This window comes from Trichoderma aggressivum (assembly GCF_033847375.1).
Source record: "Trichoderma aggressivum f. europaeum strain CBS 100526 chromosome Unknown scaffold_021, whole genome shotgun sequence".
Lineage (NCBI taxonomy): Eukaryota > Fungi > Ascomycota > Sordariomycetes > Hypocreales > Hypocreaceae > Trichoderma > Trichoderma aggressivum.
Window position 1 is genome coordinate 59,246 of NW_026946387.1, and position 18,100 is coordinate 77,345.

An 18,100-nucleotide genomic window follows, 5' to 3' on the forward strand; every position below is an offset into this window, starting at 1 on the left:
CATTGCTCTCTGAGGTTCTTACCGTTTGATGCATCTGGCATAGAAGGCAGAATTGTTTGATGCTTTATGGAAATCATGGCCTTGATCAAGCTGATAAGGCCCGAAGCACTTTTCAAGTCGCCGATGGCATGGCGAGAGGAGCAAAGAGAGGTATCGCTCCCTTCAAAAACACGTTCAAGGGCCGAGAGCTCGATCTGGTTTCCAGCAAAACCGGCATCGTAGCACTGCATTCGTTAGTTTCTCACTTCTTCCGGGAGAAAAACCGGATTGTCTCTTTTGACGGGAGAAAACTTACCTCGATCACTGCTGTATCACGTGGATCCAACCCAGCGGCATCATAGGCCTCGCGTATCATGTCTGCATAGACATTCGCTCCAGAACTCGCCGATTCTCGAAACTCACGGCCGTCGTATGCGTTGGTAGCACATATGACGGCTTGGATTGGGTTTCCATCGCGTACCGCATCATTCAGTGGCTTAAGAAACACTGCCACAACCGCTTCTCTGTCAGAAGCATCCGCATCGATCTCCGCGGCGGTCATCAAGTTGATGCCCGCCACGAGAGCCGCTTTGGCATCGCCATTCTTCATGGTGTTACACGCTTCATGAAGTGCCATCAGTGATGCGGAAGGATCCGCATTTTCAATCATTACGCTGAAACATCATTGATAGTTAGCCACCACTTGTTGATGAAAACGGGGATTGAGTGATTCAGCTCGAAGCTCGGGCTGTGCTTACCTTGGTCCTTGAAGGCCATATTGTTGAGACACATGGTCCGCAATAGAGGTGTGTCCGACTCCTTTCGACACAGGTTCTTCATTACTAGGCATTGCCAGATAGCAAGCTACAGCCGCAGCCTTTCCGCGATAACTGACCTCGCATGCATCTTCTAGGCATTCACGCGTAAGTTCGAGGAGTTTCTGCTCATATGGTCCAAAATTGGCTGGTCCCTCAGCAGTCGTGAAGGAGAATGCATCAACGGAGTCGTGACCTTCACTTAATCGACTGCCACGCATATCACACCCTTTACTCTGGGCTCCAGGTGCAGAACCGCGGGCATCCAGGTCACCGGCCAATAAATTCCAAAACTCCTCGGTACTGCGGATACCACCTGAGAGTCGCATACCAACTCCACAGATAGCGATGGGGAACTGGTCTGCAGTTCCATTGTAGCTCTTGGAGAAGTTGACAGAGGCATTGATGCTACCTCCAGCCTCAGCCGCTTCGGCCGAAGACTTAATTCCAGACATATTAAAAGTTGTAATTAGTACTTTGAAGCAAATTAATTAAACAAAAAGTATAAACTCAACCGATATCGTATATGTATCGACCAAGACGCTTGCTGGAACGGCTAGGTGGGAAGTTGGTGGGAATCAAATGGTATAAAAGGGAAACTCCTTGCAAGGATAGACAATACAGCTCCTACTCATATTACGAGTACTTCGTAATACCTGATGACATTACTGTCACAGCAGGCCAAGGCCTAGCCAATGACAGTACCCTACTCTCCGCGTCAGTCAATGTCTCACAGAGTTTTCAACACTTACTAGGATGCGGCCATGCTCAGGTGCACAGGTAGGGTCCCAGTCGACTTACCGCCATTGTCCCGTGCGTCAATCCCTTTGGTGAACAATCTTCTAGGGATCTAAGACCAATTCAGCTCCAGAGCCTTGGTATTCATGATGCTTCATGCAAAGTCGAGGGCGGTTGCTTCAAACCTGTGCACGAGCACGCCACCAAATGCACAGTTACAATACTACAAGTACATATATCTCACAAACTGGGTAGGCTAGAGTGATACACTCGATTGTAAGATGATATACAGAATAGATGCAAACCCTGAAAAAGCCATCCAATGATGCATATTGTGCAAAGACACAGCTTCCGGTGGCCTCTATTCGCAGCTATTGAGAATGCTCGCAAATCTCGTACGAGTACTTCCTATTGGTGAGGGTGGCACGGCGCCTACCGGCGGGCCACAATACGCCTCACCGGAAAAAAAGAAAGAAGACGCGGGACGGAAGTGGAAATTCCAATCACTGTCCAGCGTACAAGCTATAAGGCAAAGATCCTATAGGCCAGGAACGATATGCCCCTGCGTAGGTATGCATATGTAGTGCCTCTCTCAGCCCGCTCAATTGCATCTTGCGTAACAATAATAATAAGATCTACCAGATTTTAGCGATGTAAGTCCACCTGTGACCGGAGTCTGATCTTTCAGAGTGAATGTATCTGTGAACTGTACGGCGCAATGGACTACAGGGTGAACTTCAACAAGATTTCCTCATGTATTCGCTCAGCTCTCATATAGGCCCACCGCCTCAGATGAGGATTGACACCGAGGGGGTTAACATGATGGGATGGGATGAGACTGATATTCACATAACGCTTCTTTCTACAGTTGTTCGATGTAGTGGTTACATGGCGCAATTTGAAACAACATCATCCAACAGCTGAAATGAGTGGCGAAGAGCTCTCCCTCTGGGCGATCAGTTCAGGGAACTCAGCTTAGCACGGCCCCTTGCATACCCTCGATGTACACTGACAAGCAAATCACAACAGTAGATGTATTGCAGAGCAAGAAGTACTTGGTACAACTTTTAGACTCTTTGGCTTTCCACGTAGTGGCGCAAATGCCGTAGCTCAATCCAACCCCGGAATGCTCACGATGAGTTGTCATCTTACAAACTCATCCACATCAGGGCTTCCGTGTGTAAAAGACGCCATGAAAAGCTTCATTACTATGAAATACTCACGTCATCTGATACAATCGATGCCCAACGGCGAGATATTATATAAGCCTTGCATTTAGCGATGTAGCATTGTGTGGTACATATCGTCGTATGCAGCATGTCATGATCATATTCCATTGACCGAGCACACCATAGCTACCAGGTAACTGGTCATAATTACTCAGTCATTCACAGCCGTCTAGGTGATTGGATGTAGCTCCATGCATGTATTACAATACTACCATTTTTAGGGTGCTTTACTACACAGGTAGGAAAGCAGATCACGTATTTATATGTATAATATGTAGTAGAGAGGTATGGAGTTTAAGATGGCTCAACATTTTGATATTATACCGCAGCGGGCCTTACTCTGGGAAGAATGCCATTTATACAGGAGTTGCGTGATCAACCAAAGGAGGTATACGCTTGGAACCCAAAAAAGGCTGAGGCAGTCATGGAACCGGATTCAGCTACTCCGTCTCTATTTCTAGCCACTTGTTCCAGGTGTTCACTTGTCAATCTCGGATATCATTTTACTTAATCTTGCGCGAGCCGTAACACAGAGATGTCACCAATAGCGCCTAATTGGCCGGCATTCTCATCCGCCACAAGCGTCTCGGACATCGGATAGGACTACTCATATTTTATCTCACAAGGGGTTTGCACCCAGCGGCTGTTCTCTCCCGGGCAAACTGCACGTTGGTATGAGCTCATTTAACATTCCGGTCGGCAGGTAGTTGATTTGACTCTGGTATTTGCGCGGATAGCATCCGTGCCGCTGTGATTAGCCCGCCCCAGGCCAGGGAGGCTGCAATACCTGCTACGCTGATGAAAGTATGTAGGACGGCTCCAGCGCGTTATGAGTGGCCATCACAGATCATGTTCAGCTCCATCAGTGCGCACATTCAAGGATGTAGGCTATAGGGGCTGTCGCCCTGCATAAGGCTACCTGCGTATAAGTGTATGTACATACATGGATCCCCTGCAGTAGCTACTACTAGTAGTACGTGTTTTCCCGGCTTGGTCGTGAGTTCTTACTATCCAATGGATTACTACTTACTGTACTTATAGGCTGTTGTCAGAACTTACATCAGATAGGTATGTGGAGTAGAGCAGCAGTTGCACAGTGGACATGGATAATCCGGAAATTTCATTTGTAACCAAGTTTACCAATCCATTACACCGCTAGGATTCCTACAGGCTGGGTCAAGCTAAGGGCGGCCTGTCTCTGCCCAGTGACACTTTTTGTACTCGAATCGGTGGTTGGATTCAAGACATGCATCAGCCTAATAGTCGCCACGCGTTAAGCGTAATTACATGTGGCTACCTGCGGGATACCGTACAACGCGAGTATATGAAATAGGCAGCAATGATAGGTTTAGGCACTGACTTATGGAAATGAATCATCAGAAACAAATTGTGAATCACCAATACCTTGTCCCAAGTGGGTGGTGATTTGGCTTACAATTCTGCTTATACCCTACCTTACCCTAGAATCCCGAACAAATGCAAATGCAAATGCAAATGCAAATGCAAATGCAAATGCAAATGCAAATGCAAATGCAAATGCAAATGCAAAAAAAAAAAAAAAAAAAAAAAAAAAAAAAAAAAAAAAAAAAAAAAAAAAAAAAAAAAAAAGGCATATATAATGTATATACAAAATACAAAGTAAAGAAAGAGCATAAGAGAAATTCATTGAGTTGCAGTATTTATTTGTTCAATTTTTTGCTTTCTTGGTTGCAACTATCGAGCACATTTGTCGCCTCAACCAAACAGTTGATTTGAGTCGCTCGAAGTAAATCGAGGCAAACCGCATCCAATGGCTGAGACAGCCGCAAAACAAAGTCCAGCTATCCGGTAGCTATGGATGCTGGGAACAAACCACGAGGCACTTGTTTTTGGTTGCATTAAAGAGGATTGTCTGTGCAAGGTTAGCAGTGGGTAGGTGTCAAGTACTTCAAGTTGCACTGCTCAGGTGGCTATCCGACGCCCAAGCGCAGAGTACATAAGAGCTTCAAAACCGGAAGCGGAGGAGCACCGTTTGTTACTACTATTAGGCATTTATTTTGTTCTTTGAGAACATGTATCTACTATTATCATTATTTTCGGCTACTATAGCTCTATATAAATTTCTAGTACTTACTACGAGGTCTATTTTCGTCTAGTATTATGTATTATTGGCAACACGAGATGCTGGACAGCCAAATTACAACAGGTAGGTGATGAATAGGCAGGCATTCCATATTAGCAAGAAAAAGAGAGAGCCTGGGCAGTGCATTGGTGTAACATCCTCCAAAGCATCAGCGTTGCTCTCAGTCAACTGAATATTAGCCTCTATATCAGTTGTTCACGATCCTAGATTTACCTTCACACAGCGCATTGCCTTCATTAATGACATCCCACACTTTCTGGGCATCTCACAATCATCAATGAAGCGCAATTGAACATGCCTCACGTGCCATTTGTATGGTGCATCTTGCCATGCGTTTAGACACCTCTCTACACCGACTACTGTACATAGGATGCACTGGCCATTTTCGCGCAGACATATTCATTGTTCAATACGACTTTTCTACGATGTTCCGTTTGGTTAGCTCATCAAAGACGCAGCCTGCATTCTTCCTAAATGTCTTTGTATGTCAGCTTTGCAGATGCCACCGAAAAGATAGGGTCCGAGTGCCTCTTCAAACTTGCAAACATTTGTATATAGACATTCCGATGACATCCATATGGCTGGTCAAATGATCAGTGATTGTATAGCGTGCATATTTTAGATGCTCAGTTGTGAGTTCTTTGTTACATACTGAAGCGATTTGAAGGATACTATACTCTGTAAACGAGCTATAAGAAGCCATCGTCGCTCAACGATTTGGCACTTTTTACCACATCACGTCTATCCATAAAAAAGCTTCTATACAAATCTATCTACCAGAATCATCAGAATGCAGTTTTCAGGTATTTACCCATATTTTCCCACGCAGCCGCTAAATAACTGACGTAACAAGTTAATCTTCTCGGTCTCTTCGCCTCTCTTGCCGCTGCCAGCGCTGTTCCTATTTCTCAAGACTCTACTTCTGGTGCGGATCTCGGTATACAAAGCGTCTGCTACATGCAATGTGCACTTTGGTACTCATGGTGCCGGACGGAGCCCTATAATTACAGATGTGGCAGAGAGGGGGACTTTGTTCATGACAAGCCAAGCACAGGTTGCGAAAATAGTTGCTGGTGCCTCTGTGATGCTGGCTGCAAGGACCACCTTTGTGAGGCCCCGAATGAGAGCGCTTAATTCAAGAATACGTATTTTGGAAAAGAAAGGCTGTATGATAAAGAAATCTAAACATCATATGCAATCGCTATTTAGCGAATGACTGTGCACCAGCCTTTGAGCTTCTATAGCTTTGGCCTTTTTTAAGTGAATGAAAATATGAGAACCCTCTAAAATTCGTAACAGCATCAAGCTTTGGATTCGACGTTCGTGGGCTCATTTAACGTATGAAGGGACATAGCTTTGGGCTCGTCTCGACCAAAAATGAGACCAGGGTGTCCGACGCAGAGGCAGAACGTAGCAATAATGATCAAGCTAGAGCGAATGTTAATCTGAGTGCGCTTTATCGAAGAACACGAGATCTGGTACTTACACTCCCTCAAGACCAATGAAGAGGCCTTGATCTGTGATTAGGTTAGAGTGAACGTAGCCCTTGCTCAGCTCATAACAACGGTATACGCAACGCGTGAAGATAAGAAGGATTGCGGCACCCAGGAAGCCCAAAAAGACGCGCATTCTTGTTCCCAACGGTGATGAGGGCTTTTTGCGGATATAGCGGGCCACGTAGTCGATGAACAGGGTGCTGAAGAAGAACAGGCCGCCGACCTGGAGCCCCAGACCAGTCATGGCAATATCGACACCGGTTTGGCTACCGCCAGAGCTGACTACCGATATGGCACCACCGGCAGCTTGGAGAATAAGGCAAACGATATCGAGGGGGATAAAGATCCAATAGAATAGCTCGGGCTTGATGCGTGAAACTTCAGGGGCCAAGAAGTTAATGCTGTGGCAGGTGTTAGCTGGCGATCAACGATAGTTCAGTCAACAGTAGGCTCACGTCTTGGATAGCGTAATGTATATTCCAGCGGTGAAAAACACTGGAGCAATGGTAATGAGGACGATCTGGTCCATGAAACCGCCGAAGGAGAAGGGATTATTGTAGAGGACGAGACGGCCGGCGTAGCCTCCAATCTCAACTAGGCACCCGAACATCATGAGGGTCATGAAATTCCACTGGCGCCAACGAAAGCCAAGAAACGCATGAATGACGATGGATATGGCAAAGAGGGCTATGAAGACGGAGTTGGCAGCAATGGAAGGTCGATACTTGTAGACACTCCATTCGACAGGACAGACATCGAGGGTACAGTTGGCCAGTGGACCGAACACAACGTAGCCGCCCGGCGTCCCAGGTATTCCCTGACCCGGAGTCGTCATGATGGATAAAGTCGAAGTCGAAGTATAGTGATCGCTGAGAGTGTTTTTCGCACTGCTGGAGAAGGCTGTGCGTGGACAGCGAGAAAGGGGGAGGACGGTATTGTTGTCTATATAGCTGTTTGTACTCGCGATGGACTGCTTCGAGAGAAGGGGGCTTGGAAAGAAGACGAGAGAGCGCCCAAAGGAGTCTGCAAATAATTTGGGCTTCTTGTTGCTGGAGGATTCTGCCTAAATGATGTTGAATCCTGATAACGTTCAATTTATATCCTAAACTGCGTCGTCCAGGCAATCAAGCTCGACACGACAGCAAACGGAGTAGCGGCGGAACAGAAGCACGCCCAAGACTGAAATGGAAACTAGTATGTGCTAACAATGGGGCTGTGTGAATTGATATAAATCGAATAGGTGAAAAAGGAGAGTGCTCTGATTACAAAGTGTGGTGTAAAATCTTTTTTTTATTGTGACTGGCATCTGTCAAATATGAGCGAGTTGCGCCGATGCTCCTGATCGGAGGGACGGAGTAACTGTGCAGGTCTAGATCGTTAGCCTCTTTAGCTACGCAAGCTGCAGAATGCACATCAATAGTAGACACAAACAACATTGGATTATTCTTGCGCTTATAAATATTGATTATTTTTGTATACGCACTCGATGCTGCCTTTCAAGCCATGTTTCGTAATTGCCAAACCTTTTGCGCAGTCAAGATTCCTGATATGAAATCTCTTTGCATCGACATGGTTGATCATATCTCCGGCCCACGACTTTGCTGCTAAGCGGAATACGGGGCAACACGGGATTCAAAGCCTTCTGACTTCAATTTTTTTCTCTCCTGATACCCAAGTGGGTCAGGCCAATGATAGGAGAATTCGTATTTTCGTATTTCGTCGCGGTTGGCATTTTGGATACCGCTTCAGCCCACGGCTACCCAAGACGCCACAAGTCTCAATATTTTGTTAATACTTGGATGCAGTGGCATCGTGTTAGACGGGTGCCAATCTCTCTAGTAGCAGTCTGGGATTCAGATCCGTACAGGATGTCAATGCTGGCAGTGCCGAATCTGGAATGATGCCGCGAGGGTGCTGCCATCAGCGGGAATTGTTCGTGGTGCCCAATGTGGAATGATGCTGCGAACAAGGTGCCGCCAACAGACAGCGGGAAAATACTTGGCCTCGGTCCATTTGCTGTATGACGACGCAGCTAGATGCGGCTGAAAAGCAAAGACGCGCAATGTACTCGTACATTACCTGGCCATAGAGATTCCCCGGCCGATGCACGCGATCGTCTTGGCGAGTTTGGTTATTTGGATCCTGAATGGACTGATATCGCGTGAAGCGTTGATCCTTCGCTGAACTCTATTTCAGGCTCTGATTGGCGTTTGTCGAAGAGCTGGTGTTGCGTAGAATCTCATGATGAATCATTGACATGCGGCTGAAGATCTCCGAGCTGGCTAGGCCATCGGTTTGGCGGTATCCGGCCGAATCCGAATGACCAGGGGTTCGATGCAGTTTTGCTCCTCTTGGGAGCAGCCAGTGGGCTTCTCAAGCAGCACGTTATGGCGCTGACGTTCCATCATATCAACAGCCATCGACCTTTGACCACAGGTCAGTCATGCTGTTTAGAAAGCCATGGAACTCAGCTTTTGGATTTCTACTTGATCATTGATGAATGTTTGTTTCATGTAGAGCGTGCTCTCGGAGTGTCGTTCGGAGTGCTATCAAATGATTTCCCGACACGGAGCGGGGACCCTTTCATATATTCGCGGTAGCCGGGTGCTTACCTTTCCGCCATCAAGATCTAGTTGCCTCAAGCCGAAGAATCGCGAAACGCCTCAGGAAGCATTCCGGTCCCTTGAGGAATACCAGCGTCTTAATGGTCGCGATCTGCCCCACAGCACAGTCAGCCTTATGTTCCGGTAACCTAATCTATATTCTCAATGTCTAACAGGGTCCGGGTTCATGTAGTATAGAGGAAGGCGGAGATTGCGGGATCCTACGCGATATGCACGATTCCATGTACCGGTATAGTTGCCACTTCTTAGCGATGGCGTATCTTTTCGGGAAAGCTGTCATTGTGATCGATCTTTCGGCCGAATTGTCCTAGCCACCGGTCCACGACTCAGCATACTTGTCTAAGTACCGAACAGCTCTTTGGACGCTACGGTTCGAAGCACGGGAGGCTTACGGATATCAGTATACTTCGTGTACGGTGTCTCTTCTACTAACCTATCGTTATCCTTTGTCTGCGCGCTCTTGCCGGTAACAGAAGAGGTTTTTGCAGGAAGAATCGCATCCATGACATGAATCATAGTGATGCCTAACGGAAGGGGATTGGTTCCAGCTGGTAGGGGCTGGAGGTATGCCTGAGGTTTGAGGCCCGATCCATGAATGTGCTCAGATAATTCTGGTGGGTTGTTGATTGTGACAAACACCGTTTCGTCGCATCCAAGCACCGAAGGAACATGTCACCACCCTGACTCGATTGCAGGAGTAGGCCCCGATTTGTTGTTGATAATCAACATATTTAATAATTGTCATGATTGAATATTTGAGAAATCTCCATGCAGGCACTGGAATATGTAGTGTTGCCAACCTAAGTACTGCGGCAAGTTATCTTTGGTTGGCGTCTCTACTAGAGTAGCAGCTATGCAGCCACGGGATGCTGTTCAACCAGATAACTCACGCCTCCCTGCATCTCTTTTACTCTCTTGATTCATTATTAATACATGATCAATAATCATCAAATTATGGTGGTTAAACGTTGGACAGCTTTTAGGCTGTCACACACACACACTCATACAATGAGCTTCAGGAATTGGGCTTTGCAAACATGAAAGATGGTGTGTTTGTTGAGCGCCATATGATTGTCCAACCACCAGTTAACAGCACGGGGTATACGAATCAAAGAGATGTCGGAGCAATGCCGAATATAGAATCATTGCCCACCTGGTGTATTCTCGACGTTTCTAAGAACACGAAGCTGAGATACTCGTAAAGTGCTGGCGGTCCGCTCTTGATGGTGGCGAGCCCCAATCAGGGGCGGTTTAGCGCTTGACTCAGTGCCGAAGATGGGCCTCGGCTCGGCATCCAATATTCTCGGGCTCCCTTTTGTCATGCTCGTTGTCGCTCTCGATTAATAAGGAGAAGGAAAATCTGTGCTAATGTACTCCATAGTCAATTGGAAATGTCCGATTGAGTCGTTTGCGTTAATGGATGCATGAGGTCATTTGTCTATGTTGGGGAGCGGAGTTTAGATCGTAGAGTTTTGTCTGCTTGTACGTACAATCATTCTGTGGCCCTTTTGCGCATGTTAAAGTGAGACTCATGCTCAGGTCTTATTTATCCAATAGGAACAGATAGGATTCATGCCTACTGTACGCTCCGTCAGACGACTCACAAGATATACGTGTATCTGCTAAACTAAGCCCTTTGTAACAGCCAGTTTGCTACACAACTATGCGACTATTAACACGGTCTGAAACACCGTCTTCAGTCTCTCTCGGCATGAACCTGCTGTAGAGCCCCAAGTCCGCGATTACCAATCAGGTCACTGCCAGCAGATCGGACACTAGTCTAGCGAGTCAAAACAAGAGCGATGGCGGACAAGCCGCGGCGCGGCGCAAACGGGAAACTGCCTGAATCTGTATCTTCACCGAGGCTATCTTTTTACGAGGTGCTGCATGTACTTGCCGTACCAAGTGGTCAAATGCCCAAGGATCTACGGGAGTGTTGTACATGAGTGCGTTTCTCTCCTACCTTAGTTGTGCCTTTTGCTAGTCCCGGGCTTGAGTCTCCCCTTGCGGCTCGAATGTCTTTGTGGCTGCCGCTTCTCGACACCGAAAAAAAAACCTCGGCATCTCGCCTCTCCCCCATAATTATGCAGAGACGGGATTTAGTGAGCCTGCAGCCGGGCTCTTTTCTAAAACGAGGACTCGGCCGGCCGGCCGAAAGACACAAGGTGCATCTGCTCGGAGCTGCACTCGACGGCGAGGGCGAACTCCGCACCGGAGGAATATCCCCATTGCGAAACTGGCGGGCCTTTGGGTGGCTTTGTGGAGAGCCGCTGGTTACGGGTTTTCGCTGTTGCATCGCGGCGGTTTTGCTTTGTGTTCCCCTGGCTTTGGCTTGGACGTCTCGATAGAGCCAATGCAGGAGTTTCCATCCCTGCGAGCCACTTCTATGCCCGAGGCCATCGACGCCGGTTTGAATTCCAATTGCTAAGCACTATTAGACAAGTGCAGTGCGGTGCGGTATGACACGACGACACCAGCGCAATGCGGGTCTCCGTGGACTGTCGGATTTCTCCATGTTGCTGTTTCAGACGCTGAAGCCCTAGTTCAATGGAGCAAACACCCGCTTTGAGGCCGTCGCCGCCGCCGCTGTCGATACTTGCTAAATGCTAGCTGGAGGGTCGGCCACGCTTTGGGCCAGAGATGCGAGTAGTATAAAGACAGCTGTACGCCGCCGGATTTGTTTTTCGAGTCTTTGAATCCCAAGCTAGATCATTCATTCTCTAACTAGCGCATCACTCACTCTCAAGCCCCTTTACGACAAACACCATCGTTCACCTTCGAGCTTCATCATGGCCGTCAACAACCTCTCCATTGTTCTCGCCGAACGGCCCACCGGTGACATCGTTCCTGGCACCACCTTCAAGCACAAGATCTCTCCTGCTCCCACCTCAGCCGACATCAAGGATGGAGAGATTCTTGTCGAGGCTCTTTACCTCTCTCTGGACCCGGCGATGCGAGGCTGGCTGAATGGTAATTCTCATTGTCCTTGCGCGCACCTCACACCCGTCTAACCTGTCTTTTTTTTATTCTAGACGTCCGATCTTATGTGCCCCCTGTCCAGATCGGCGAGACCATGCGTGGTGCTTCCGTGTGCCGCGTCCTTGCTTCCAAGAGCAAGCAGGCCACCGCTGGCGACTACGTCTGCGGCTTCACTGGCTGGACTCAGTATGCCGTCCTCCGCGAGGGTGCTTTCGAGCCCTCTTCCAACTACCCCGGCCTGAGGGAGCCCAAGGACATGCTGTCAGTCCTCGGCATGACTGGCCTCACTGCTTGGATCGGCATGACCAAGATTGGAGAGCCCAAGGCTGGCGAGACTGTTGTCGTTTCCGGTGCCGCTGGTGCAACCGGCAGCATTGCCGGCCAGATCGCCAAGATCAACGGCGCCCGTGTTATCGGCATTGCTGGCAGCGCTGATAAGTGCAAGTGGTTGGTTGAGGAGCTCGGCTTCGACGTTGCCCTGAACTACAAGGACGCCGACTTCAAGGAGAAGTTCAAGGAGGCCACCCCCAAGTACATTGACGTCTACTTCGACAATGGTAAGTCTATGCGTCATCACGCTTGATACTAGAGCCTTCCCCGCTGACCGGTGTCTTATTCAGTTGGTGGTGAAATCCTCAACATGTGCCTTGCCCGCGCAAAGGAGCACGCCCGCTTCGTCATGTGCGGTGGCATCAGCCAGTACAACAGCGCCAACCCCGAGGGCCCCAGCAACATCTCCAGAGTCATCACCATGCGCATCAAGATGCAGGGCTTCATCGTCTTTGACCACATCAAGGACTACGGCAAGGCTCGCCAGGAGCTTTCCCAGTGGGTTTCCGAGGGCAAGATCAAGAAGACGGAGCACATTCTCCCCGGCGGCCTCCAGGTTGCTGAGCAGGGACTGGTTGACCTGTACAAGGGCTCCAACACCGGAAAGCTGCTGGTCGAGGTCAAGAACCCCAAGGAGAACCCCTCCAAATTGTAAAAATGTTGCAAGGAAAGATGATGAGAGAAAATACCCCCACGTTAATGAGTTCAATAACGATGAACAGAAATGTATATAGTTTTGTATGATCTAGACGCATTGGCAGGCAGCGAATGATATTTATATTTCTGCTTATTATCTTGACCTCTATTCCAAGAGTGAATGAAATGCTTTGTTCAATGGAACCAGAGACACTCATGCTGGATGCTGACTCTAGGATCTTTCCTTTCTGCGCCATAATTGGACATCGTTCGCCCCCCCGGCACTCAAAGACGAGCTTCACGGCATGGGTTCAAAAGAGCTCAATTCAATTCCAACTCAGCTCCACACAGTCCGGTTCTAACCGATGCATCCCACCTCCAACCACCAATTAACGATCATGAACACCATCCCTAGCTCTTTTTCTGCAATTTAGCTTAGCCATATCATTTTGTTATCGTAACCGCAATCGGACACTAAGCTCCGTTTGACTGAGAGCTCTTTTTTCTTTCTAAACTCGACAAAATCTGGATTTTCTTTCTCTTCGTTGACATTGTGGTCGATTGAAGTCTCTTTGCCTTCAATTCTCGCGGGCTCGCTTGCTGTTCAACAATGGACGACCCTGTGGCAAATCGAAACCCGCCTGACAAGGATGATGCCGTGGCCATGGTAGGCGAGGTGCGACATGCCATCGATCCTATCGTCGAAGCAAGAGCCATCAGGAAGATTGACTGGTTTCTGATCCCGGCAATGATATGCGGATGTCAGTTCCCCCCTCAATCTTGTGTTTATAACTCACAGCCGAGTTGAGGCAGTTGACTGCGAAGATGGGAACAAAATGACTTGATACTGACATGATGTTCGTACCTGCAGATGGCCTCGTCTACTACGACAAAGCTATTCTCGGTTCAGCTGCCCTCTTCGGCATGACCACAGATCTCAAACTAAGTGTCGTTGACAACTCAACCGTGCCTCCTACTGTCGACACGAGACGCCTCAGCTGGGCCACCTCGCTCTTCTACTTTGGTATGCTGGGAGGCCTGTATCCCATGACATTTGCTCTCCAGCGCTTCGACATGGGCAGAATCCTCGGCGTTGTCGTCATTCTTTGGTCGGCCATCTGCATGCTCACCGCGGCAGTAACATCCTGGCAAGGCCTTTTTGTGCAGCGCTTCTTCCTAGGCTTCGTGGAGAGCATCATCCCGACGGGCTTCATGTGCATCGTTTCGGGATACTACACTCAGTCCGAACAGTCGCTACGACAAAGCTGGTGGTTCAGCAGCACTGGGTTGTTTACCATCATTGGCGGAGCGCTCAACTACGGCTTTGCTCAGATCACTGGCGGGGGACTGAAGAGATGGCAGTACATATACCTGTTTGGCGGCGCACTCACATTCATCTTTGGCCTCTTTTGCTTTGCGCTGCCGAACTCGCCGGTATCGGCTTGGTTCCTGACTGCCGAAGAACGGTTCGCAGCCGTGGAGAGGCTCCGTTACGGACAAACTGGAGTGCGATGCACGAAATTCAAGTCATCTCAGCTTAAGGAGGCCTTGTTGGATGTCAAAGTCTGGCTGATCTTTGTCATGATGGCATCTGCATACACGGTCAACGGGGCAGTGAGCGGCTTTGGACCCCTGATCGTATCGACATTCGGCTGGAACACTCTCCAGTCGATCCTTTTCCAGTTTCCTCTGGGTGGGTTATGTTTCATCGTCATTCTAGCGACGGGCTACATTGGTTCCAAAGTCAAGAATGTCCGCATTTTCATGCTCATCTTTACCTGCTTGCCTGTTATCGCTGGCTGTGCCATCATCTGGAAAAGCACCTGGAGTCACCACGCTGCCGCTCCCATTGTAGGATACTCCATTACGGGTTTCTTTGGCGGCACGGTCAGTCTCATCATCACTATTGGAATGGCCAACGTGGCGGGCCATACGAAGAAGAGCTTCATGGCCGCGACAATCTTTGTTGCATACTGTGTTGGAAACATTGTTGGTCCGCAGTTGATATGGTCGCAAACCAAGAGCCGACACTATCCTGCCTTATGGCTTGGTTTGATAATATGGTATGACGATCTAGCCGAAGCAATGGGCAGTCTCACCAAATAATTGGCTAACTTGCTGTGTACAGTTACATCATTTGCATCCTCGCATCGACCACATTGTACTTTGTGCTGCGAGCTGAGAACAAGAAAAAGATGGCCTTGCCTGAAGATGAAGCTGAGCGAGCAAAGCTTGCTTTCCAGGACCTCACGGACAAGGAGAATCCGTACTTCCGCTACGTTTACTAAAACAGAAAAAGTTGGCGACTGGAGGACGTTACGCCGCCTCTCTTATAGAAATGATACCCGACGGCTGGCATTGTTCTCACATGTTCCATATGAATACCGTGTTGACATTGATAATGTTCTACATGTTCTAGTGATATACGTATTTTATCTACATTACCCCTATTAATACCAGTCTTATACAATAAAATCCATCCAGTCGTAGAGTCCTTGAGTCGCGCCAGCGGGTATATATAACTCTCGATTCGTGCCTGTCAATGCTCAAAATATGCGTGTAACGCTTGGTCCAACCCATTCCACCACTTCGCATTGCCTCTCCTTGCGAAATTTGTCAAGTCTGTCCTTGAGCCAGCCAGATGTGAAATCCACCCACTTGTTGTCTCTCTCTTCTGGCTGTCGCGCTTCTCCATGCCTAAACGACCGCGCGAGAACGCATTCCCTTTCGTCTCTTCCTCTCCAATTCCACTGAACGCAGGCGTCGTCCTTTTTGCACGCTTCCTCGCACTTCTCAACTGAGTCGATCCCTTGGTCCGGCCCAGACTTGGAGGCATCCCAGTCGCCGTTATCCCAGTTTTCCACAACGCCCAATGTGCCAGGCTGATGGAAGCCCCAGTAGTCAGAGTACAGTAATGGGCGCTAAAGACAAATGTTAGATCTTGGCTTTGACAAATCGGATAAGAGGAAAACGTCTTTCCACATACATTTTGCTTCCTTTGCCCAAACTCCCATTTCCAAACTTCAACCATGTCCTTTGGCGACGTCTTGTGCAGCGTCATTATGGGTTGGCACCAGTAACGATCGCTAAATGGGATGCTGTGCAGCGAGTGAGGATTAAACATGGGCCAATAGCCTTGCAAAGCCACGCCACTGTTCCACAGACTCCAGCCAACAGCACTATCGCCGCAACAATCGCCCTTGACGTGAGGCAGCCATACCTCGCTGACAGACGGTCCACTGAATTGACCATGCGGTGACACGTCACGGTGTATAAGCGCCTTGACCGCTGCGCGGCTGAGGGCAAAGCCCGGCCCGCCGTTGGCAAACCACGTTCTGAGATTGTCGCGATTCTTATCGATCTGCCCAGGCGATGGGGAGCCCATGTATACCAGGGTATCGGGATCGAAGGTTGAGAGAAACCGGAATACCGTGTCCCACACGACATATCTGCAAAACAACGCGGTCAGCGCCTCCACCTTCAGCATTCCGTATGCCGAACATTGATATATACGTACGTATCGGTCTCGTAGAAGAAGTAAAACGGCCTGTCTGGCCGCAACAGCCAAGCACGCTCTATCTGTGGCAGAAACTTGTACCTGTCAATGATCCAGCCATCGATGCGCTTCTTGGCCTCCTCATCCGTGTCTAGCGTGCCGTTCTGCCTCAGCTCCTTCTGTAAAAGATAGTTTTTGATATCTGGGTTGTAGTCTAGGTCGTAGTACTTGGGCGGAAGATTCGCAAGAATGTCGATGGCAGTGTGGTTGCGGATGCGATCGTCAAGGTCGGAGAAGATGAGTAGCTCGTCGGGCTGAAAGCACGCGCTGACGCTATCGAGCTGGGCCTCGAGCTTTGCGCGATCCTCGCTATGGCCAGTCTTGAGGACCGGCTGGAGGAGACTGAGCAGGTGCTTGGGAAACGTTGCGCAAAGATCCTCGGTCGTCTTGTTGGCGGGATCGAGAGACACGGGATCGTAATCGCTAACTGTCACGTATGGATAATAGCCGTCCGGCTCACCAAAGCCCATGGGGTGCGAAGCGGGCAACGACGGCAGGACTTCACGCTGCCGGCTCCAGAGAAGCCCACAGGAGACGAGGAAGAAGACGGCGATGCCAAGCAAGATGCGGATCAGGCGTTTGTTCAAGAGGAAGAGCCCGATATGCTGCGTCTCCGCAGGCTTGGGGAAGAGCGACATTGCTGTCCGCACACGGCTTTTGGTCTCGCACAGAACCAAGAAACCAAGGCATAGACAGATAGACAGACAGATAGACTTGAAGGGCTGGGCAAGGTCGAGATGCACTTCGACTTCGTATTCCGCGATCCTTTTCTTCCCCTTCACAGCCACAATCAAGACTGGGATCCCATTTTTTGGCGGATGTCGCTGGTGAGGCAGCTTACTATGCCTAGATGGGGTAGGGCCTCTTGAACCCAGTACATGGGAGCACTCTGGATGGACCGCTCATTTGCAAGTCTCGTATACCTGTCAACCCGGGCGGCGTCCGGGGATGGTCTGACGTTATTGGAGGCATTGCCACAACAAGAAGCCAAACCCCCTTTGTTTGCTTGAACCCCAATTGATGTGGAAAGTTTATTTGACAACAAGATCTTGATAGCATCGAGTCAATTGCAAGTTGTAGTTGCAGTTATACGGCAATTGGAAGACTTCATCAGCATTTGAATTCAACGCTACCGTTGCGGGCTGCTGGCTTAGGTATTGCCTCCAGTTGCCAACGTCAGTAATAACGTTCACTCGCCCCATCTGTTGCGCCTCAGAGATTCATGTCCTGCACAATGTGCATACGGAGTAAGCATGAATAGCTTACAATGCATATCACAGCACACAGTCCAGAAACTAAAGGTTATACGTGCATTTTATCTGAAAGATATCAAAGTGCCAATGCCGCAGCGGTCACGCCTTGCGGTAGAGAGTCTCTTTGTGGCATTTTGGGACAGGGTGTTGCAAGGGCAGTGAGAAGGACCCCTCTCAATTATTCTGCCCAAGAGACACCCCCAGCTCCCATATCCAAAACCATGTCAAGAAAGCGCAATTTGCCAGATTCTCTGGCTACAAATGGGTATATATTTTTTTTCAGCTGCACCTACCTAGTACTTATCAATCACGAACACGCCTGGGTTTTGTGATTTGAACAGAT

The 18,100-nt window shown here is 48.9% G+C and overlaps 5 protein-coding genes across 5 annotated transcripts in view; 2 read left to right on the top strand and 3 right to left on the bottom strand.

The window, feature by feature from the left end:
• The window catches only part of Triagg1_5702 (uncharacterized protein), a gene marked incomplete at both ends in the record, with an annotated part of 50,808 nt that extends 49,559 nt beyond the window's left edge, over positions 1–1,249 (bottom strand). The window contains 3 exons of the mRNA XM_062900246.1: positions 23–224; positions 296–653; positions 738–1,249. Of these exons, the coding sequence (XP_062755215.1) occupies positions 23–224; positions 296–653; positions 738–1,249 (1,072 nt within the window). The remainder of the gene's footprint in view (positions 1–22; positions 225–295; positions 654–737) is intronic.
• Positions 1,250–6,184: 4,935 nt separating this feature from the next.
• On the bottom strand, positions 6,185–7,214 carry Triagg1_5703 (uncharacterized protein; the record flags this gene model as incomplete). Its single annotated transcript, XM_062900247.1, has 3 exons — positions 6,185–6,311; positions 6,370–6,780; positions 6,835–7,214. 3 exons carry the CDS (start codon positions 7,212–7,214, stop codon positions 6,185–6,187), a joined length of 918 nt encoding a protein of 305 aa, XP_062755216.1.
• A 4,578-nt stretch (positions 7,215–11,792) lies between these two features.
• Triagg1_5704 (uncharacterized protein) lies at positions 11,793–12,967 on the top strand (the record flags this gene model as incomplete). Its single annotated transcript, XM_062900248.1, has 3 exons — positions 11,793–11,973; positions 12,036–12,539; positions 12,603–12,967. The coding sequence occupies 3 exons, from the start codon at positions 11,793–11,795 to the stop codon at positions 12,965–12,967; spliced, it is 1,050 nt and encodes a 349-aa protein (XP_062755217.1).
• A 591-nt stretch (positions 12,968–13,558) lies between these two features.
• Positions 13,559–15,236, top strand: Triagg1_5705 (uncharacterized protein; the record flags this gene model as incomplete). The annotated part of the gene is made up of 3 exons (XM_062900249.1): positions 13,559–13,709; positions 13,820–15,011; positions 15,077–15,236. 3 exons carry the CDS (start codon positions 13,559–13,561, stop codon positions 15,234–15,236), a joined length of 1,503 nt encoding a protein of 500 aa, XP_062755218.1.
• Positions 15,237–15,494: 258 nt separating this feature from the next.
• Positions 15,495–17,142, bottom strand: Triagg1_5706 (uncharacterized protein; the record flags this gene model as incomplete). The annotated part of the gene is made up of 3 exons (XM_062900250.1): positions 15,495–15,869; positions 15,935–16,397; positions 16,466–17,142. 3 exons carry the CDS (start codon positions 17,140–17,142, stop codon positions 15,495–15,497), a joined length of 1,515 nt encoding a protein of 504 aa, XP_062755219.1.
• Between the last annotated feature and the right edge of the window lie 958 nt (positions 17,143–18,100).